At 43.3% G+C, this 23,445-nt stretch overlaps 1 protein-coding gene across 1 annotated transcript in view; it reads left to right on the top strand.

The window, feature by feature from the left end:
* Window positions 1–9,585: 9,585 nt before the first annotated feature.
* ALK (ALK receptor tyrosine kinase) overlaps window positions 9,586–23,445 on the top strand; it is a 673,357-nt gene continuing 659,497 nt past the window's right edge. Inside the window, exon 1 of the mRNA XM_059405373.1 lies at window positions 9,586–11,268. Coding sequence (XP_059261356.1) covers window positions 10,548–11,268 — 721 coding nt within the window. The 5' untranslated portion in view covers window positions 9,586–10,547. The remainder of the gene's footprint in view (window positions 11,269–23,445) is intronic.

Genomic DNA, 23,445 nt, shown 5'->3' with positions numbered 1-23,445 from the left:
GAGACAGGGCCATCTTTGAAGCTGGGTACCACCGGTGGACACTTGCTGTTCAAAGTAATGGGCAAGCCTCTGGGGCTGGGCTGGCTTCCCATGGCCAAGCATCCTGGATAGGTGGGAGGTTTGAGGATCTGTTTTGCAGAATAGGAACCGATTAGCTGGGCCATACTGAGACTGCCAAGTTGCCAGGAACTTTTAGATAGGGTTTGGAACTTGGAAAGGGAAAGGAGGTATAAACAAGGCTCTTCCCTCATGCAACTAGGTAGCTCTCCCTGTTTAGAGGATGGCTGTAAAGTTCTGGGGGCCGAGGTATTGGTTCCTGGAATTACAGCCTTGCATCCTAGATGCTTCAGATCAGCATGATGTAATTTTATTTATTTATTTTTTTAAGATTTTATTTATTTATTTGACAGATGGAGATCACAGAGAAGCAGGTAGAGAGAGAGGAGGAAGTAGGCTCCCTGCTGAGCAGAGAGCCTGATTCGGGCGCTTGATCCCAGGACCCTGGGGTCATGACCTGAGCCGAAGGCAGAGGCTTTAACCCACTGAGTCACCCAGGTACTCTGTAATTTTATTTTCTATAGAGTCTTGAAACATCTGCAGAATATGAGCATTGCAACCTCAGAATTATCTGCCTTATGTGGAAACCTGCTGTAACATTGCAACCTCAAAATTATCTGCTTTATGTGGAAACCTGCTGTAGATAGAGATCACATCAGACCACATGTTTAGATTCGTGGCTTTGAAAATATGGTCCTAGGTTTTCCAGTGCTAGCCAGATCCACCTGGATACTCTGTTCCCAGTCAGCACAGATGTGAAAGCAGGGGACTCTGGAGCCAGTCCTGGTCAGCAGGGTGAGCAGTGCTGCGGATTGGTGCCTCTGGATTTAGACAACAGTGTCTACACAGAACCTAGGCAGAGAGTCAGTGCCAGGAAGACCAATGAGAGGGAAAGGGCAAGTGTCCCAGCTTGTCTTAGTTTGATGTGCCAGGAGCAAAGTCCATCCAAATTTGTTCAAAAAGTGAGTACAAAAAAAAAAAAAAAAAGTGAGGGTTTATTGGAAACCATCAGTCCTGAAGAAAGGGGGCATTCTGGTACCCCACTAATAATAGCACGACTCAGAAGTCAGCCACACAGTCCTTGCTACCTAGTTCAGATTTTGGAGAAGGAAGCTAATTGGCTTCAACGGGCTTGGGGACTGGCCTCTCTAGAATCAGATGTTTGACTCTCTTCTAATCTGCCATGGCCATGGCCTGCACCCCATTATAATTAGAGATGCTCGGGGCTGTGGATCCCATCCGAAGAAGGGGGAAAGGGTGGAAGGGTAGGCATCCCTAGTTCATTCTCCCTGGGAGAGGGGACTGAGACATAGCTGACTGGCACTGGGGAAGGCAAACAGTGGAAAGCAGACTTCAGAGAAAGGGGATTGCCAGGAAGATCAGGGCTAAGCCCAGTCCTTTAGGAAATGAGGGATAAGGTGTGGCTTGTTCACAGGAGCAAGACAAAAATAGCAGTTATTTGAAATAGGATTCAAAGTGAGAGGGGAATTAGCATGAATGTCGGTTCTGGCCTTAATTCTTCCTAAGTAGAGCCAAGGTTGGTCACTAAACTGGGTAGGGCTGAGTCAAAGGGGTTCAGCTAGCCCTGAGTCTGGATAAGAAAGGAAAGCAGGGACACAGCCCAGGCAGGACAATGGAGACATGAAATGACGAATCAGATAGGACTGGCCAGTGGGAACTCTTACTGTGATCATTCAATTAGCTGTAACCCATTGCTCAGAGATTATCTTGCCCATGGTCCATTTGATCTATCACAGTGACGTGACTAGGCTCTAAGACAGCAAAGCCTTCTTGATGCCACTAAAAGTCATAGGCCACGGCACTTACCTGTGTTGGCTGGAGATCAGAAAGGACTAAAATGGAATGGATACTGTGCTTCTGTGTGGAGTTCTTTGAAAGGCTTTTCGAGAAGACTATATTGGTCACCAAATTATTTCCCAAATTTTATTTTCATCTTCCACAGCCAAAAAGGATATTAAAACACACACACACACACACACACACACACACACACACAAGAAAATACAAAGATAGCAGCAGGTGGTAAGACCAGCACGTGTTAGTTACAGTAATAGCTCCCCCCCTTTCTCCCTCATGTACTGTGCTTCAGCAAACAGGCGGGTTGCTGTGAAATACATAGTAGTGAACTGTTTGCTCTGATCTCTCTGGTTGTTACTCATCTCTTCAGTAAACCTGAGACTGTTTATAGTTTTCGGGAGAGAGCTCTTACTCCCTGGTGGTTGAGAAGGGCTTTTCCTGCGGCCCCTCCTATTGGCTTCCCCACTGATCTGGTCGGAGAAGAGCAGGCTGAGCTCTTCTGTTGTGGTTTCCGCAGTGACGTAGGTGCAGACTGAGAGGCTGTGCTCTCTGATGGCAGCGGGTCAGAGATCTGCTGTGAATCCCAAGAGAATCAGGTTATTTTCCTTGGGGTAACTGTCTTCTAGACCCTTCCTGGTCTAAGTCAGATAATGCAATCCTTGCAGGTTTTCTCCTTCTTTGGGAGCCAGTAAGGCTGTTGGTGAGGTATTTCTGATTCTGCCTTGTGGGGCTTCTTAGGGTAGAACCGCATGGATAGCTCCGTCCAGAGGTGCTGAGTGGAAATGACATGTACCTTTTCCAGGCTGGAGTATTTAGTTGTTGGTGCATGACCCAGGCGGTGAGGGCTCCATCAACCAGCATCTCTAACTGATTATGATGATCAGAGTCCTCTGCTCGAGATGGACATGGAATATGAGAATAGATTTCTTTGTTTTTAAATTACTGAGGTGTGTTGTTGTTACAACATAATCTGGGTATCCTGACAGATACGCTTTTTATTTTTTTAAAATAGGGATCAAATGCTATTATTATTTGTTACACAAAACCATTAAAAGTCATTTGTAAAAAAAAAAAAAAAAAGTCACCCCAAATACTGCCACCTCAACAAGTTTATTTGTCAGTGATTTCCTCCGGGGTGTTTTGTTTGTCTGTCTGTATTTGTAATTTTTGCTTAGTTGTAGTGTAGGTATGAATTCCAATTTTGTATTTTTTTTTTTAGTGTAACTTTATGAGCGCATCTGGGTGGCTCAGTCAGTGAAGCATCCAACTCTTGATTTCAGCTCAGGTCATGATCTCAGGGTCGTGAGATTAAGCCCTATGTCGGGCTTCACGCTCAGCGTGGTCTTCTTAAGATTCTCTTTCCATCTCCCTCTGCCCCTCCCCCTACTCCCCTCCCTACATAAATAAATAAATAAATAAATAAATAAATATTTTTAAAGATTTAATTTTTTCAAGGCTTCATGATGATAAGAACCTTGACTGTTCTTTTAACCACAGTCTCTCTCCTAGCACCTCACACAAATCCAAGCACATACTAGGTACCTAATACATAATGATTGAATTAATAACTGTACTTTCCTTTTAGCATGATTTTTTTTTTAGTTTTTATAGGTGATTTTAATGTTAATTTTGAAATGGATTGGGTATTGCTTCTGCTTTAAGTTTTTATATTGTTTAACTTTTTATTTTATTTTATTTTATTTATTTTTTAAATTAATTTATTTATTTTCAGAAAAACAGTATTCATTATTTTTTCACCACACCCAGTGCTCCATGCAATCCGTGCCCTCTATAATACCCACCACCTGGTACCCCAACCTTCCATACCCCCGCCACTTCAAACCCCTCAGATTGTTTTTCAGAGTCCATAATCTCTCATGATTCACCTCCCCTCCAATTTACCCCAACTCCCTTCTCCTCTCTAACACCCCTTGTCCTCCATGATATTTGTTATGCTCCACAAATAAGTGAAACCATATGGTAACTGACTCTCTCTGCTTGGCTTATTTCACTTAGCATAATCTCTTCCAGTCCCGTCCATGTTGCTACAAAAGTTGGGTATTCATCCTTTCTGATGGAGGCATAATACTCCATAGTGTATATGGACCACATCTTCCTTATCCATTCGTCCGTTGAAGGGCATCTTGGTTCTTTCCATAGTTTGGCGACTGTGGCCATTGCTGCTATAAACATTGGGGTACAGGTTGCCCTTCTTTTCATGACATCTGTATCTTTGGGGTAAATACCCAGGAGTGCAATTGCAGGGTCATAGGGAAGTTCTATTTTTAATTTCTTGAGGAATCTCCACACTGTTCTCCAAAGAGGCTGCACCAACTTGCATTCCCACCAACAGTGTAAGAGGGTTCCCCTTTCTCCACATCCTCTCCAACACATGTTGTTTCCTGTCTTCCTAATTTTGGCCATTCTAACTGGTGTAAGGTGGTATCTCAATGTGGTTTTAATTTGAATCTCCCTGAGGGCTAGTGATGATGAACATTTTTTCATGTGTCTGAGAGCCATTTGTATGTCTTGATTAGAGAAATGTCTGTTCATATCTTCTGCCCATTTTTTGATATGTTTGTCTCTTTTGTGTGTGTTGAGTTTGAGGAGTTCATTATAGATCCTGGATATCAACCTTTTGTCTGTACTGTCATTTGCAAATATCTTCTCCCATTCCGTGGGTTGCCTCTTTGTTTTTTTGACTGTTTCCTTTGCTGTGCAGAAGCTTTTGATTCTGATGAAGTCCCAAAAGTTTATTTTCACTTTTGTTTCCTTTGCCTTTGGAAACATATCTTGAAAGAAGTTGCTGTGGCTGATATGGAAGAGATTACTGCCTATGTTCTCCTCTAGGATTCTGATTCCTGTCTCACGTTGAGGTCTTTTATCCATTTTGAGTTTATCTTTGTGTACGGTGTAAGAGAATGGTCGAGTTTTATTTTTCTACATATAGCTGCCCAGTTTTCCCAGCACCATTTATTGAAGAGACTGTCTTTTTTCCACTGTATATTTTTTCCTGTTTTGTCGAAGATTATTTGACCATAGAGTTGAGGGTCCACATCTGGGCTCTCTACTCTGTTCCACTGGTCTATGTGTCTGTTTTTATGCCAGTACCATGCTGTCTTGGTGATCACAGCTTTGTAGTAAAGCTTGAAATCGGTAACGTGATGCCCCCAGCTTTATTTTTGTTTTTCAACATTTCCTTAGCAATTCGGGGTCTCTCTGATTCCATACCAATTTTTGGATTATTTGCTTCAGCTCTTTGAAGAGTACTGGTGGAATTTTGATCAGAATGGCATTAAAAGTATATATTGCTCGGGGCGCCTGGGTGTCTCAGTGGGTTAAAGCCTCTGCCTTCGGCTCAGGTCATGATCCCAGGGTCCTGGGATCAAGCCCCACATCGGGCTCTCTGCTCAGCGGGGAGCCTGCTTCCACCTCTCTCTCTCTGCCTGCCTCTCTGCCTACTTGTGATCTCTGTCAAATAAATAAATAAAATCTTTAAAAAAAAAGTATATATTGCTCTAGGCAGTATAGACATTTTAACAATGTTTATTCTTTTGATCCAAGAGCATGGAATGGTCTTCCATCTTTTTCTGTCTTCTTCAGTTTCTTTCATGAGTGTTCTGTAGTTCCTCGAGTACAGATCCTTTACCTCTTTTGTTAGGTTTATTCCCAGGTATCTTATGGTTCTTGGTGCTATAGTAAATGGAATCGATTCTCTAATTTCCCTTTCTGTATTTTCATTGTTAGTGTATAAGAAAGCCACTGATTTCTGCACATTGGCTTTGTATCCTGCCACGTTGCTGAATTGCTGTATGAGTTCTAGTAGTTTGGGGGTGGAGTGTTTTGGGTCTTCCATATAAAGAATCATGCCATCTAGCATGATTATTAGAAGACGCCTTACGTATGACTGACCAGAAACCGCAGGCTCTCGATTCAAAGCTCAGGTTTGTCTAGTGGCAGAGACATTTTTAAAAATAAGTTTTTGTTTTATTTTAATTTTACTCTGGCTAGCTTTAGATCAAGGCTCTTTTCCTGGTTTCCCTGCAAGTTCATAATCTCCTTTTGGTACCTTTTAACTCTGGTTCCCAGTCTTGGACCAGACTGGCCACTTAGAGAAATTTCAAACAGAATTTCAGTGTTGGGGAGTGCCTGGGTGGCTCAGTGGCTTAAGCAAGGCTTGGATTGAAAGCAATTTTCCTGACTAGAAACCCACAGTTCGTTTGAATGTTTCTTCTGGGTTCTAGTTCCTGATTTTGGCCCAGAGTAAGCTATTTCAATAGTGGGTTCCAAATGTCTTAGCCTGACTATCTTACGATGCCTAATTTCAGCTTGACTTCGTGATTTTTCTCCCAGCTTTTTTCTCCTTCTCCTGCTCCTTTTCCTGTTTTCCTTCTTTCCAGCTTGCTTCCTTCTCCTCCCTCTCTTCCTCTTCCTTCCTGACCAACTGGATGCTTGACTTAATTAACCCTGTAGGTCGCCATCAGGTTTTTTGCAATTGTGAGATGTGTTTTGCCTTAAGTCACATTGTCTGGATTTGAGTTGAGTTTTTATTACTCTTTCTCTTGAGAGAATTCGAACCCCTTCCTAACTGAGTTGTCCATTTTTCCATTTTCAGAAATTGGGAGTTTCCTGAAGAGGCTCCTGGTGCTCTCACTATACAGCTTGGCCCTTTTCTTTCTTGGTTTGTCGTCTACTTACTTTCCTCCCTCCCATCGCAAATGGTCAAGTCAATGGCAGGGTGACTCACAGAAGCACATCTCATTAACTGTGTCCCCAGGGCTTCTGGTATCTTCTGTCTGCCCCTCCCCTAACCCCAGCTCCAGCTTCTCCCTTTTTGATTGGGTTTTCAGTTTTGTCCTCTGTCCCCCTCTGTCCTCTGTCCCCCTCTGTCCTCTGTTCCCCTCTGCCCCACGGTAGTCTATTCAGCCCTATTTCTATTTCTATTTCTATTTCTCCTTTTTGAGATTGCTCAGGTTTTGAGACCATGGACTTCATCTGATATCCAGGTACAAATCTTTTAACAGATTTTATTTCCTATGTAATCTTATTGTTGGGAACTCACTCTCTCTGAGCTTGCATTTGTGATCTGTAGAAGAGATACTATTATTTCCCCTCATAGTTTTATAGGGAATCTTAAATGAGATAATGCATGGGAATTATTTTGAAATATGCTGGCCATATAGGTGTGCAAGACATGTTAGCCGTCACTCGATCACTTTTTTTTTCTCCCTGTCTGTATTTCCCCTATTTGCTCTTAACTGCACTTTCTCATCTCCCTTCCTCTAGATGGCAAAGATATAGGTTAGAAGTGTCAACATTATAGCTGTAGGCGTGAGGAAAAGGCCTAATTTGTTCCAGAGGGATGTGTAAATTTCAGAGAAAAAGAATCATTGGTTTGAATTCCAGTGGCTTTATTTGCTTGCTATTTGACCTTGGGCAAATTATTTTGCCTCTCTGAACCTTAACTGTTTTTGTCTCTGTGATGAAAATAATAATACATACCTTCCCCCCAAAGGCCATTGTGTGATGTGAAACACACACACACACACACACACACACACACTCTCTCTCTCTCTCTCTCTCTCTCTCTCTCTCTCCTCAGATGCATGTGTAGTGACCAGCAGACTATCAATACTCATTCCTGCCAACCTTTTAAAATTAACAAAAAGGGAACATTTTTTAGATTTGGTGTGATTTAATGTACAGGGATTAGCAATGTTCCTCCTTCAGGGGAAATCTGAAAGAATTCATAAAAACTTGAGAATTAATTGAGACCCAGGTGTGCACTAGGTGCAAAGCCAGTGGTCCCAGACATTACCTGGGAGAAGGTTAAACCCTGGTGGCTCCTCTGAAGTTTCAGGTCTCTGCCGCCCCCTAGTGGCCACTGAGTGAAGCAGACGATTCATAGTTCTTGACAAATTACTCCAATTAATTTGACTTTGGACAAGAATTATGTAGAGAATAAAGAATGGAGTGAAAGGGCCTACATTTGAGTGTTTTTAAAAAAGCATTTCAGATAGAAAATTATTCTTCTATCAGTATGCATGCCAGTGAAATCTGGTGAAAATCCAAACATATATGGCCCCCTGCTAGGGAAGTATTAACCAACATATTACCTTTCCTTCCTCTTCTCTTTCTCCCTCCCTCTCTTCCTCTACCAAGGTAGGAGCATCTTTTCTCTCCTTGGGTCAGATCATTTTTTGCCCTTAAACTTGTTAAAGGCTGTGTACCCAGTTTGAGTTCCAGAGAGAGGCCAGTTACCTGTCAAATTAAGTGAGTTACCAAACACACAGCAGGAAGCAAAATATTCCTGGAATTAAGATTCTTTTGTTGTAAGGTTTCCAGTGGCCAAAGGCAATACCACAATGCTCTAAGAGCAGAGGTCTGCTTGGCCACCACTCCTGGAAGCAAGGGACGTCCTGCGACACTCTGCAGCTCATTGAGAGACATTCAACTCTACTCTGTGCTCTGGTTCTATGAGGAAGCTTCTCTGCTGTTCTGCAGGCTGTGAGCTCCTCCAGGGAGGCTCTTGCCTTATTTTTTGCTCTGACAGCACAAGACTTGGCAATCAACCTTTGACAAGAAGGATCGGAGGGGATTTATGTGAACCTAATACTATAGTCTTTGGTCCTAGTGAACCACTTGTTATAAACACAGCCATTATTTGAATTCTGTGTTGGCAGCTCAGGAGAGATGAAGGGAAAGAGAGACCAGAGGTATAGTCCTTACTTTACAGATGAATAAAAAATGGTCTTTGGTAATGAACTCTCACTCCCGAGACTGTGAGCAAGTGTTGGGTCATTATTCCTTCCAGCTAAGTCACCTCTAGATTTTCTTGGCCTGTTACTCATAGAGGGATAGGCAGTATGAATAAGAGCACATGAGGGAGGGCCTGGGATGCACATATGACTGTGTGACCCAAAGAAAATCAATTACCATCTTGGCAACTCTGTTGTCTCATCGCTAAAGCTGAAATTTAAAATATTTACCTTGCAGAGAATAAAAGAGGTGACACATGTTCAAGTACCATTCTGAGAAAATGCAGGATGACTGACAGGTCTGAAATGTACTTGCTGTAGCTGAAGAACTCTTAGAGATCATGTCACTCTACCCCCACACTGCTAACTTTTCTTCGTGTGGATGGCAAAACCGCCAGGTTCCCAGGAATGCGTTTAAATAATGGAAGGGTCAGGGAAGATTCTATCTCAGAGCCCTAATCCAAGCTGTTCTTGGCTTTGGCAATGTCGTGCTGCCTCTCCTCCCACTCCTCCCTTCCCCTCGCCTCCACTTTTATTCTAGAACCAGATTTTCTGAAGTCGGACCCGTTTAATCTCTTAAATGCATAATTAGGGAGAGTGCTTGATTGCCAAGGCCTCTTCCAATCCTCCCATTTATCCAAAACACGCTCCTGTTCACAAGGCAGAGAAATAGGGCAGGGAATCGGGAGGAAGGGAAGGACAGAGGGGAGAGGGATGGAGGGAGGGCGGGGCGGGCCCTGTGCTTTTCTCAATGAATCCCGAGGCCTCTGCAGATTTGCATAGAATCCCGTCTAGCCGCGCGATTGGTTGGCGGGTGCGAGCGGGGCTGGGCGGGCCTGGGTGAGCCTGGCAGTGGCACGGAGTTGGCGTTCGAGCTCCGCCCCCATCACGGCCCCACCCCCTCCCAGCGCGAGCTCGCGACTCTGCCAGCTGCAAGTGGCGGGCGCCCAGGCAGATGCGATCCAGCGGCTCCGGGGGCGGCAGCAGAGGTAGCAGCTGGCACATCCCGTCACCGCTGTCCTGAGGGTCGCACAGCACAGAGGCGCCTTTCGGCCGCCCTCTGCTCAGCCACCCGAAGCCGGGGCGGGGGCGGCTGCCGTTGGGTGAGGAGGGGCAGCAAGATTTTGGGCTCTCTTGCCCGGAATGCTTTCATTCGGCTGCTGCCGCTGGGGCCGCTTCCGTGCCTGAGAAGTCTGAGCATAGGAGACGCGGGAGAGCAAGGACGCTGCAAACTTGGCACCACGGCGGCTTGAGCCTCTGCTTCACAGTGCGGGGGCTCGATTCAAGCCCAGAAGTTCAGCGAGCAGTGCAATCCGCAGACTTCCCGCTGCGGAGGGTTGCAGGAGGGTGCGCGAGAAAGCAACCCCTGCCCCGGGTTTTCCCCTACACTAAGGGAGAGAAGCTCAGAAGCCAAGAGAAGCGCAGAGGAAGGAGCTAGGACACCAGAACGCTCGGAGCCATCGTTCTCAGCTGGAAAGTTGCGGAGGATTGGAGGCTGCTGGAGAGCAGACAGACCACAGCTCAAGCCGCGGGAGGCAGGAGAGGACGGCACCCTGCTGCCGCCTCCCTTCAACCATAGTAGTTTCTCTTGTTCCGGAGCGCAGCAAGCTACAGACGAAGGCGCGGCACTCGTCTCTGGACGCCAGAGGCACAGGGTCCCAGCTGCTGAGCCCGAGGCGCTTAGGGTCTCTTGACACGCCCCGAGCTTCTAGCCCCATTTTACTGAGACTCCTCCTTGCCTCCTAGCAGTTGGAGGAAAACGAGAGAATCGAGTGCCCGCATAATCCCCCAGAGATCAGGTGGAAGGAGCCTTGCAGGACTAAGGACTATTCGGAGACCCTTCTAATTTGAGGGGAAGTGAAGGGCAAGGCTGGATAGTGGGGAGTCTAGTATAAACAACGCTTCTCTGGCGGGATGGGATCTTTAGAGCTCGTAGGGCTGCTGCTGCTGCTGCTGCTTTCAGTGGCAGCCTCGGGCTCAGGGACCGGTATTGAGACCGAGACTGGGACTGGGACCGGGACCGGGACCGGGACCGGCCAGCTCGTGGGCTCACCCGCCATGGGGCCAGCTCTGCAGCCTCGGGAGCCGCTCAGCTACTCACGTCTGCAGAGGAAGAGCCTGGCGGTAGACTTTGTGGTGCCCTCGCTCTTCCGCGTCTATGCCCGGGACCTGCTGCTGCCGCTTTCGTCTTGGTCGGAGTCGAGGGCTGGCCGGACGGAGGCGCGCGGCTCGCTGGCTCTAGACTGCGCCCCACTACTTCGGCTGGTGGGGCCACCGCCCACGGTCTCCTGGACAGAAGGCCCCAGTTCAGCAGCCCCGGCCCCTGCACGGACGCTGACCAGGGTGCTGAAGGGCGGCTCGGTTCGCAAGCTGCGGCGCGCCAAGCAGCTGGTGCTGGAGCTGGGAGAGGAGGCGATCCTTGAGGGCTGCGTCGGGCCCCCAGAGGAGGTGACTGCGGGACTGCTCCAGTTCAACCTCAGCGAGCTGTTCAGCTGGTGGATTCACCATGGTGAAGGGCGGCTGAGGATCCGCCTGATGCCAGAGAAGAAGTCTTCCGAAGTGGGCAGAGAGGGAAGGCTGTCCGCGGCGATCCGCGCCTCCCAGCCCCGCCTTCTCTTCCAGATCTTGGGGACCGGTGAGCAGCTCCCGCCTGAACATGTTGGGTTTTGTATTTTTAGACACATCAGTTTGCAACCGCTGTCAACTGACCCCTGTTTCCAAAACCCAGTCTCTGGTTCTTAGCTCTTTTCCTCCTACCACAAGCCTCCTCTCTCCCGTTAGACCATATTTTCTTATTTTCTTCCTGAACACAGTCACTCCCCAAGGGTTTTCCTTCCTCTCCAGCAACCAAGTTGGGAGAAAAGTTCTCTCTTATTGGCAGAATGCCTCTTTCTACCGACTTATATAGCGTTCTAGCCAAAATGAGATGCTCTTCTAATGGGGGCCCCTTGGATGGTTGAAATGCCCTTATTACTTCTGTGTTTTAAGCTTAGCTCTAAATCTCAAGACTCTTGTCCATCTTCCCATCCCCTTGTTCCTCTTCCTGGCCATCACAGATGTGGGAAATGTAGTACACATTCTCAGAGGACATAGAACTCTTCTTCATCTTGTTGAATCCTACCTAGCTGTCCCTTTCAAATGTTGGCTTACCTAGGAATTGCCTCTTCACTAATTTTTCTGCCCCTTTTCTCCAACCCATGTGCTGGCCACTCTCAGCCTCCTGTTTTTCCTCTTAAATGTTGATGGGAGAGCCCCAGAGGAAATAAGGAACATGGGACAGGAGGGAGATATGAAGAAGAGGGAGCAAACTTGCCAAGATTGTCTCCCTTTGAGGGAGTAAGTATGAAGCCAGGAGAGACAATAGTTGAATTCTCTTTCTTTTTCTGCTACCCCCCTCCCCCCAACCTCTAATTCTTAGCCTGTATGTCCGCAGTAGCAGCTCTGGGTGACAGTCTCTGGCAGGCCTGTTTCACTGCAGACCTCTCTGCTGGAGACTCCTGAAATGAGGTTTCTGTTTCATTTACTCTCACATTTTCTTCTCCTATTCACTGAGTTGGGTGTGTGTGTGCAGGCACTTACTTCTAACTCTTCCCATAGTATTCTTTGACTGGAAAACCAGGTGGTTTTGAATGGATGTTTCTCTCCTAAGACCACTGGGGAAAGGCTCAGTGAATAAAATACACCATGTAAATGAATGAGAAAGCACAGAAAAGAAATCATGCCTTTAAAATGCCTACACTAATTCCATTGAGCAAACCCAGCCTCTTTTATATCATTCTCATCATCAGAAATAAATGAAATTTTTATGCTCCACTGGTTACTAATGTCTAGCGTTAATTGGATGGAGAGCACTGAAAAGAGCCCACTGTAGAGCTACAAGTATCTGCCATGCTTGTCCTGGTGCACACATATACTCCCCCCTACATTCACTACACTGCTGAAGCAGGGACATTTACAGGCTGAGGTTCTTCAGTCATTGCACACACACGGAACCTACTGGTATGTCATCCCCGAGGAAAACAGTCTGGATGCATAGTTCAGCATTAGTGTTGGTGGCACTGGCACCTAAGATGACCCTTTTGTGTTCAGGGCTGGAATTTATATTAAGAGGCAGAATCAATAGTAAGAGGCAGGGTCTGATGGGTGTGATGGCGCCTTCTGTGAACTGAGCTAGGAGACCAATACTGTGGTCTCACCACAGATACTTTCATGAAGAACAGCTGTGCTTTATGTCAGCCTGACTTCTGTGGTTTATATGTACAGTGTCTTCTTCTAAATTCCCACAGTACTTGGAATGGGTCTAGGGATGACTTCTTGGGCAATGTGGAGTTTCTTCTCCCTTCGTATCAGTGAGCATCTCTGGAGCTTTTCCTGTTACCTCTTGTCAAATGACCATGGGCCCAGCAGTCTAGATCAGCTATTGTGAGATGTTGGTGACAGATAAAAGGGGTCCTTTCCATGGCCCTGAACTTGCCTACTGTCAACAGACAGGTTGCATGAAGTTGTCAGTGCGTGTCTCAGAAGCTTCATATGCTTATTGCATTTGAAGAATATACTCCAGTCAAGCCTCAGGTAAGCTGCTGAACAGGGGACTTTCATGTAGAGAGGAGCGTGTTTCAAGAGCTTGTCTGCTGCTGCCAGGGGGGATGCTCTGCGAGTGTCCCAAGTCCTCCTAAGTCCCATCGTAGTCCATTTGGCAGTTGGACCAAGGCCTTATGCATCATTTGACACATCCAGCACTGCTGTTTTCAGAAAGAGCCAGGATTCTGTCATTAAAAGGCTAGAAATTTTGGCCAAGCATTTTTCAGCAGCATTGGGATCAAATGATTATTGATGGGATCACATAAGACAGTAAGTGTAACTGGATGAGCTCTCCGTGACCTGCAGGGAGACAGGCAGCTTATTGAAAAGCACTTCGGGCCTTGTAGTGATCACACTTGGAACAGGCTGGGCTGTCCTGCTCCGAGGCATATGCTGTTTCCCATTAGGCAGCTGGCCGTGCAGGACTAGCCTCTTGCCTTTCCACTGCCTCCCCAGCCTCATTCAGATATGGTTTCCACCATAGACCTCCCTGTGGAGGGAGTGGACATACCCTGCTCTATCATGATTCATGTTTGGGGCAACATAAATCATGTGGTTCCATTCACTTTCCTGTATGAAAATTCAAGCTTAGGGTCTCACACTTGGGTTGATTTTACTGTTTGTTGCATTTGAGAAAATGGGTTTATTCTTTTTAAATAGGCTCGTGTCATAGAAGAGGCATTCAACTCCTCTGTGACATAGGATCCTCAAGCAGACAAAGGGAAAATAGGCACAGCTCAGCTTGCCTCTTCCTGCTTCTGCACAAATGACCAGTGATCTGGTCTAGAGGGGCACAGGCATGCTGACGGGGCTAACTGTGAGGAGGGGAGAGGAGAGGAAGGGTGTTCTGTCCACTCTCCTGGTGGTGACTGGCCTGGAGCAGCTCATTTGTTTCAGACTGAGGATAGCTTCCTGAATCTCAACAGGATCGTGACCAGGGATCAAAATGGAAAAGCACCCAGTCAGGATAAAGCAGTTACTTTGTATTTCTTGTGGTTTGGGATGTCTGAGAGGCCTCCTAATGCATGACATGCAAATGTTTTTTCTCTGTGGGTTGCTCTGAATTCAAAAATGGGATCACTATTTCAAAGCACTCATTTATGGAAAGTAGAAGGGTAGAAGGGTAGATAGGCCATTGCTGAGACTCTATGAACTTCGGTACATCATTCTGGGCCAGTCCAAACCTCAGAAAAGATGTCTGCCACACTGCTCACAGCCCTACTTCTTAGCTTATTTTGTGAATGTTCTGATGTCTTGCTTCTGCCATCCCCCATGCAGAGGCCTAGAGGATATTGACTTGTAGGATAGGAGGGCCTGTTTCTCTGTAAGCACCCCCCTCTCCCTCCTGGAAAGGGGATATATGACTGGGGATTTTATATGTACTATGAAGAGTCCTGAGAAACTTAAAGTAGATGTATGCAGTGCGATACACCTGACCCTTGACCTCACATATCTTTCAGTCCCTTCCAATTTTATTTCTGGAGAGGGTGAGGGAGCCAAGGAAGATAGAAAGGAAGTTAGAGCTCCCAGAAGGGATATCAGTTATTGGAGGTGAATTGGGAGAATTGGAACTGGTCCAGAGAAGAGCAGAGAGCTGATTTAAGACTTGAAGGGACCGATTTATGGTGAAGGATGAAAAGAATTAAATATATATGGCTGAGTGAAGTGGCAGTGAAGGGAATGCCATGGTAACAGTCTACAAATCTCTGAAGAGGGAGAGGCTGTGAAGGAGAGTAGCCATATAGTGTAGCCCATAGGAGTAAAAGGATGAGACTCGCAGAAGGAAACTTTAGGGCAGATATCAGGGAAACCTTATTTTCTGACATTGATATTCCTCTGACTATGGAATGGAATTCCAAAGGAGCAAAGAGTAAGGTGAGATGTGGGTCAGATAAACCACAGCATTCATAATTAATCAGTGTTATATTTGGAAGTGTTGAGAAGCCACAACAGGCAGGAGAGCTGGGATGGGGAACATCAGCAGGAAACAGGATCTTTCAGGATCCAACTTTCAAGAGACCTTGGACATTGGTGTTCCCTGTAGGAAAAGATCAAAACTGCATATGTGTCTTTGAAATTGGTTGAGATGTACTTACAAAGAAGATAGTGATGAGAACAATATTTTGAAATTACCAGGTTTATCTATCTCTGCCTCTGGACTGATGCAGAGTATTTCTATGGGGTGTTGTCTGTCTGTCCCCTTTGGGGAGTCATACCTGGAGAGCATTACACATCTGAGATGAATCTCTACTATGCATGTCATCAGGCCTTTGGGCAGGGTGGGAGATACCTGGCTCTTGAGAAGACGAGACCAGTTCTAGATTTGATGGACTCCTCCTGGCTCCTACTGGCTACTTGAAAACCCTTTGGCATACTGAGAAAATATATATATATATATATATATATATGGCTTTAGATTATATATAGGAATATATATATATATATATGTATATATATCTATAGATATAGCTATGGCCATATCTATATTTTCCTATCTATCTATGTGGCTGTTAGAGAGGTGGAATACATCTAAATCCATTTGATCTTTTCACAAATTGACAAAAGAAAAAGAAGGAAAGCCCATGAGGGGTTTGTGTGCGTGGTGTGGGAGGAAGGTGTTACCATTAGTAAAACTGAATGCTTTTAAGGAAGTGTGTCTTGTGAAGGACAAGGCCACTGGCTTGCAGGTAGGAGAAGAGAGGAAGAGTTGTGTCAGCAGAAGTGGTGGCCCCTGCCACTCCTAGGATTACTGCCCGATTACCTCACTTTGTGGGAATTTGCCCAGCCTGGTTCATAAAGGACATTTTGCCTGTCTTTATAACCATTAATAATGTCCTATTATGGTTTTAAGACATTTTATAATTTATAAAGAACTTTCAAATGTATTATTTTTTCCAGTCTTACAGTGGGCAAGGCAAGTATTTGCTTTATTTTATAAATGAAGTAACTGGAATCTGGCTATTTGGTAAGGATTTTTTTCAGGGTAAAAGGTGGTAGGCCCAGAAACTTTAACTTATGGATCAAGAGGGTGTGAGATGCTGAATGCTGTGTTAGGTCCTGGCTAGGACTACACATCTTTTTGCCTTCAAATTGGGGCTCTTTTCACTAAAGGAATCATCTCAAGATACAGATTATAAATAACAAAGACATGTAAATAGATGAAGAGCTTTACATTATCCTTGTCAGAAGGCCATACAACAAATATTTGGTGTTTGAGAGCCATGAATTGGAAAAGTTCTTTAACATCTTTTATTTTCTTAAAATCTTTGAGATCCAGTTTCATCACTAGTAAAATAGTGATAGTAAAAGTTCCTATCTCAAGATGTTGTCATGGAAATTGAATTAGAAGAGACGTGTAAATCTGTAACCTAACGCCTGACATAATAAAGTGCTCCATCGATATGAACCATATGGCTTTTCCTAGCAGCGGCAACACCGCAGTGTCTGGTTGTGCAGGTTGTGTACTCTGTAACTCCAAGAGTTGCATATACATTTAAGTTTATTTAAATGGTGCCATCTGGAGTTGTGTAGTCCCTCTGTGTGGCCAGATGTGACCTTGGCAGAAGCAGTCGTAATACTGTGGACTTCCATGCAACTAACTACTAATTCCTGATGTAAGTGGGATCCAGTGGCAGTGGGGAGAGTGACAGGGTGATACTTCCTATTGTCTTACCTAGAAATGTGGATGGGGAGAATTGAGGTGTGATATTTACTTCATTTCTATCCACTAGTATCCTCCAAGGTCTTTTGACCTTGGATTTGGCTCAGAGATTCAAGCAGCATATTCACAACCCCATTATTTTTTTCTTCTACACAAAGAAAGCAAGCTTTAACTTAATGAAGATATGAAGTCTAATGATGAAGAACAAGTTAGAGGCATTACAGAACAGCAGTTTTCAGATGGTGGATCTTTCTTTCTTTTTTTTTTTTTTAAAGATTTTATTTATTTATTTGACAGAGAGAAATCACAAGTAGATGGAGAGGCAGGCAGAGAGAGAGAGGGAGGGAAGCAGGCTCCCTGCCGAGCAGAGAGCCCGATGCGGGACTCGATCCCAGGACCCCGAGATCATGACCTGAGCCGAAGGCAGCGGCTTAACCCACTGAGCCACCCAGGCGCCCCAAATGGTGGATCTTTCTTAATGGAGAGCAATGTGTGTAGTTCAAGCCCCTCAGTGCCCAGAGGGGTGCTTTGCCATTGACCTCCGGTAATTTCTTTGTCATACATAGCTGGAACTATGCCCTTTCATCTCTGGCTTCACCATTCATTGTCAAGTGGAAGGCAGGAGAGAGATGGAAGGTGCCAACTGGTTGATGGACATGTGCCCATTAAGAGCAATTAGAACTTTGAGATTCCATGAAGACACGTAGCCCAGGGACTTGAGTAGGAGGCTACCTCAGAAAAGTGGCTCAACCTAAAAGATTCTGTTAAGCATCCATATTGCATTTTATAGATAGTATTTTTTATGAGCCATGGCTGATCCATTGCTTTCAAAAGATGTACATGGATGTTATTTTTTCTTGGGGGTAGAAGGAGCCTAGGACATTTTTGTGAGGATAGTTATAGGCCCAGAGGTTATGTGACAAGAGTTGCGAATAAACTTACCAAAGATCCCTAGGGTGTCTTCTTTCTTATAGCCACTATGTTGTCCTCCAGTCTAGGATGTGGCCAGTGTTTCTTTCTTTCTTTTTTTTTTTTTTAAAGTAAAGTTCTTTTTGTTTTTGTTTTCTTTTTTAAATTTTTATTTTGTTTATTATGTTCAGTTAGCCCCTGTATAGTGCATCATTAATTTTTGACATAGTGATCAATGATTCATTAGTTGAGTATAATACCCAGTGCTGATCATAGCATGTGCCCTCCTCAATACTCATCACCCAATTACCCCATCCCCCCAACCTCTCCCTCCCTTCTGAAACACTCAATTTTTTTCCCAGAGTCCAGATTCTTTCATGGGTTATCTCCCTCTGATTTCTCCCCCTTCAGTTTTCCCTCCCTTCCTCTGCAATCCTCCATACTATTCCTTATGTTCCACATATGAGTGAAACCATATGCTAACTGTCTTTCTCTGCTTGACTTATTTCACTTAACATAATCCCCTCCAGTTCCATCCATGTTGATGCAGATGGTAGGTATACATCCTCTCTCATGGCTGGAGAATATTCCATTGTATATATGGACAACATCTTTATCTATTCATCTGTTGAAGGGCATCTCATATCCTTCCAGAGTTTAGCTGTTGTAGACATTGCTGCTATGAACACTGAGGTGCATATGCCCTTTCTTTTCACTCTGTGTATATCTTTGGGGTAAATAGCTAGTAGTACAATTCCTGGGTCATAGGGTAGTTCTATTTTTAACATCTTAGGGAACCTCCATACTGTTTTCCAGAGTGACTGTACTAGCTTGCATTCCCACCAGCAGTGTAAGAGGGTTACCCTTTCTCCACATCCTCTCCAACACATGATGTTTACTGTCTTGTTAATTTTTGCCATTCTAACTGGTGTGAGGTGGTATCTCATTGTGATTTTGATTAGTATTTCTCTGATGGCTAGTGGTGTTGAGCATTTTTTCATGTGTCTGTTAGTCATTTGTATGTCTTCTTTGGAAAAGTGTCTGTTCATGTCTTCTGTTCATTTATTGGCTGGATTATTTGTTTTTTATGAGTGTTGAGTTTGAAAAGTTCTTTAAAGATCTTGGATACCAGCCCTTTATCTGTAATGTCATTTGCAAGTAACTTCTCCCATTCCATGGGTTGCCTCTTAGTTTTGTTGACTATTTCCTTTGCTGTGCAGAAGTTTTTTATCCTGATGAAGTCCCAGAAGTTCATTTTTGCTTTTGTTTCCCTTGCCTTTGGAGATGTGTCTTGAAAGAGGTTACTATGGAGGCCAGTGTTTCCTAACCTAGTGGAAATTCGGGCTTTTTCATATGGGCCAAGTTTGGAGAAAGGAGCAGTTTAAAAGAGTGTTGTCCTGGTGGGGAAATAGGGAGGGGGTGGGGGATATCTTAGTACCTTTATTGCTGAGCCAGATTTCTCAAAACAACTTTTTTTTTTTTTAATTCAGTAAATTTTGTGATGAACTTTCCAGCTGGGCTCTTATGAGCTTGGGTCCTGTCCCAGAAAAATTCTCTCAGATTCACTTGGTGAACATAGGCATTCCAGAATGTGCGAAGTCCCAGAACCAGGGAAAGCTCTGCTGGGACAGATACATCCATCCACTTGGTTAATTAAGAGTCTTTATTTTTTGAACTCTTACTTTTATGGTTATATAACAACAGGTGCCTGGAGAGGTAGGGAGTGAGAATTCCCTGGAGTAAGGAAAAGGCTAAAAGGAAGATGTGAAAAGAAAAACAAAGAAAATCTAAGCAAACATAAAGGAAATCAGGCAACTGGCCAGAGGAAATCAAAAGGAAACTTTAAACCATTGATTCTGTTTTTCCTCTTTTTATCTTTTATTCAGTTTTCATTGGAATATGGTTCATGAAGGTGGGCATGGGCAGGTCTCCTTTATAGATCCTTTCCACATATTCAGCCCAGGTAATTAAAATAAGTGTTCTGTGGTGAAGGGAACACTAGATTGGGAGCTAGAAGGCTTAGGTTCCATTATGATACTGGCCTTTTTTTAAATCTTTGACATCTTGTGCAACTACCTTAAACTTGTTGAACCTCTGGAACTTTTTTCCTAAAGGGGAAAATACAGAACTTGTCTTGACTACCTCATGGAGTGAGAGCATTATATAAAATAACCTCCATGGGAGATTTGGTTCTGGATTATTCAGAAAAAAATCTATAAGGCTGTAAAAGAATGAATGTGTACAAGATCATAAATGCATGAGATTCTACTTTATCAATTCATAATTTCAACCAACCTTGGCATTGGGGAGCAGCAGTGCCAGCTCCTAGATTTTGAGGCAGGTGTTGGGCTTCATTTAAGAGCTCAGTAGCCCTGAAGAGGGGTTAAGTGGCCCCTTCCCACAGTTTCTCGGAATTAGATCCTTTCATTGAAGTAATTTTCTTCAATCCCAGGCTTTTCTGGAAAAGAATTTATAGCTGTGGGACATAGGAACTTGTACTTTAACATCAGAAAATTATTTTTTAATGGAATGATGACAAATACAATGATGTACATTGAGTATGTTGTTCTCATGTGTAGCTTGATTATAATTCACATATGCAGCATCCATATAATCACTATCCACATAAAGATTCAGAGCATTTCTGGCATCCCAGAAAGTTCCTGTTTAAGCCATTATGTGGACATATATTGTCAGTTGTCTTAAGTTGTTTCTGGAATTGCTGAATTCCATGGTAAATATATGTTTAACTTTGTAAGAAATGGACAAACTGTTGTTACAAGCAGTTATGCCTTATGGTCCCACCAGTAATGTATGAGAATCCTTGAGAATGCTTGATATTGTTAGCTTGTGGTGGTAGCTCGTTGTTTTAATGTATACTTTTTTGTGTGTTGGTTATCTAATATAGCATAAGAAATTAGCTAAAAAATTATCAGAATAATAGTAACAATTTATCTATTATGGTTCCTATGAGTTAGGAATTTGGGAATAGCTTGACTAGGTATTCTTTGCTTGGAGTCTCTCATGAGATAACAGTCAGATATCAGCCAAGGATGCAGTCATCTTAAATCTTGGCTGGAGCTGCAGGATCTGCTTGCATGGTGCCTCGCTCATAGGGCTAGCGAGCTGATGCTGGCTAGTGATGGGAAGTCTCATTTTTTCTCCAGGTATTCCTGTCCGTAGGGCTGCTGGAGCATCCTTGTTACCTGATATCTGGCTTCCCTGAGAATGAGCATCCATTGAGATAGTATGATCTTTTGGGGGGTAAATATTATGGATCACAGTATTTGATTTTCAAATATTGAATTAGCTTCATATTCTCAGGATAAGCCACATGGTGATTTTATATATATATATATATATATATATATATATATATATATATATATATATAATTTTTTAAATATATATCGATGGATCAGCTCACTAATACCTTGTTGACAATTTCTGCATCTGTGTTCATGAAGATTATTGGTCTGTAGGTCTCTTTTCTCTGACAGGCTTTAAGGTGTGGGTAATGCTGGGCTCATAAAATGAGTTGTGAAATGTTTCCTCTTCTATTTCTCCTGGAAGAGAATTGTAGTTTTTTCTTTCTTGAATTTTTGTTTAATAGAACTTGCCAGTGAGGCCTTCTTGGCTTGGTATATTCATTGTTTGGAAAGTTTTAAATTACTAATTATATTTATTGAATGATAATGATTATAAGAATATTCATATTATCTGTTTCTTTTTGAATGAATTTTAGTAGTTTGTGTCTGTCAGAAAGGTTCATTTCATTTATGTTGTTGAATTAATGCAAGTTAAATTGTTCATAATTTTCCCATTATTTTTTGTCTGTAGCATCAGTAGTGATATCCCTTCTTTCATATTTGATATTGGTAGTTTATATCATCTCTCTCTTTTCTTCATGGTAATTCTGGCTAGAGGTTTACCAATTTCATTGACTTTTTAAAAAAAAATTTTGTGATACTGATTTCTTCTGTTATCCTTATTTAATTTTCATTGATTTCTGCTCTTATTTTATTATCTTTCCTTCATTTTGTTTGCATTGCTTTAAATCATTCTTCCTGTTTCTAGTTTCTTATGGTGAAAACCTAGATAATTGATTTGAGTCCTTTCTTCTTCTTTTAAAAAATTTTAAAAAATATAGTGTATTATTTTACTCCAGGGGTAAGGTCTGTGAATCCTCAGTCTTACATAGTTCACAGCGCTCACCATAGCACGTACCCTCCCCAATGTCCATAGCCCAGCCACTCTCTCCTCCCCCACCCCCCAACGGCCCTCAGTTTGTTTCCTGAGATTAAGAGTCTCTTATGGTTTGAGATCTTTCTTCTTTTTCTGTTATAAGTATGTAATGGAAAAATTCTCTGTAATATCTCAGTTTAGAAACATCATATAAATTTTGTTATGTTATAATGAAATTTACTTTCTATTCAATTAAAATATTTTAAAATTTTCCATTTGGTGTTCTTTTCACTCATGGTTATATATCTGTCTTTTATTTCTGAATATTTGGGGATTTCCCAGATATCTTTCTCTTATTAATTTCTAACTTAATTCTGATATTGTCTGAGAACACACTTGGTTTGATTTTAGTTATTTAAAATTTGTTCAGGTTTGTTTTATGCCTCAGAATATGGTGTATCTTGCTGAATGTTCCATGTTCCACTGTTCAAAAGAACATTTTCTGTTATTGTTTGGTGGAGCATTCTATCAATGTCAATTAGGTCAATTGGGTCAATAGAATTGTTCAGGTCTTTTGTACCCTTCCTTATTTTTTTGTGTTTGCTATTTGCATTACCAGTAGAGGACTCCGAAAGTGCCCAAGTTTTTTTGGCCTACTTTTCCTTCCAGTTCTATCATTTTTTATTTCATGTATTTTTTTATTATGTTCAGTTAGCCAACATATAATACAGCATTAGTTTTTGTTGTAGTGTTCAGTGATTCATTAGTTGAGTATAACACCCAGGTCTCATCACTATATGATAACATCATAACATATATGATAACACCCATCACCCGGTTACCCCATCCACCTACCTCCATACCTCTGAAACCCTTAGTTTGTTTCCTAGAGTCCAGAGTCTTTCATGGTTTGTCACCCTCTCTGATTTCTTTCCATTCAGTTTCCCCCCCCTTCCCCTGTGATCCTCCACACTATTCCTTATGTTCCACATATGAGTGAAACCATATGGTAATTGTCTTTCTCTGCTTGACTTATTTCACTTAACATAATCCCCTCCAGTTCCATCCATGATGATGCAGATGGTGGGTATTCATCCTCTCTCATGGCTGGATAATATTCCATTGTATACATGGACCACATCTTCTTTATCCATTCATCTGTTGAAGGGCATCTCAGCTTCTTCCACAGTTTGGTTGGCTATTGTAGACATCGCTGCTATGAATATTGGGGTGCATATGCCCTTTCTTTTCACTATGTGTGTAACTTTGGGGGTAAATAACTAGTAGTACAGTTGCTGGGTCGTAGGGTAGCTCTATTTTTAATGTCTTGAGGAACCTCCATACTGTTTTCCAGAGTGACTGTACTAGCTTGCATTCCCACCAACAATGTAAGAGGGTTCCTCTTTCTCCACATCCTCTCCAACACATGATGTTTACTGTCTTGTGAATTTTTACCATTCTAACTGGTGTGAGGTG

Source organism: Mustela nigripes, chromosome 7 (genome assembly GCF_022355385.1).
Source record: "Mustela nigripes isolate SB6536 chromosome 7, MUSNIG.SB6536, whole genome shotgun sequence".
Lineage (NCBI taxonomy): Eukaryota > Metazoa > Chordata > Mammalia > Carnivora > Mustelidae > Mustela > Mustela nigripes.
The sequence above is the reverse complement of the archived record's forward strand: the minus strand, read 5'-3'. Positions and strand labels throughout refer to the sequence as shown.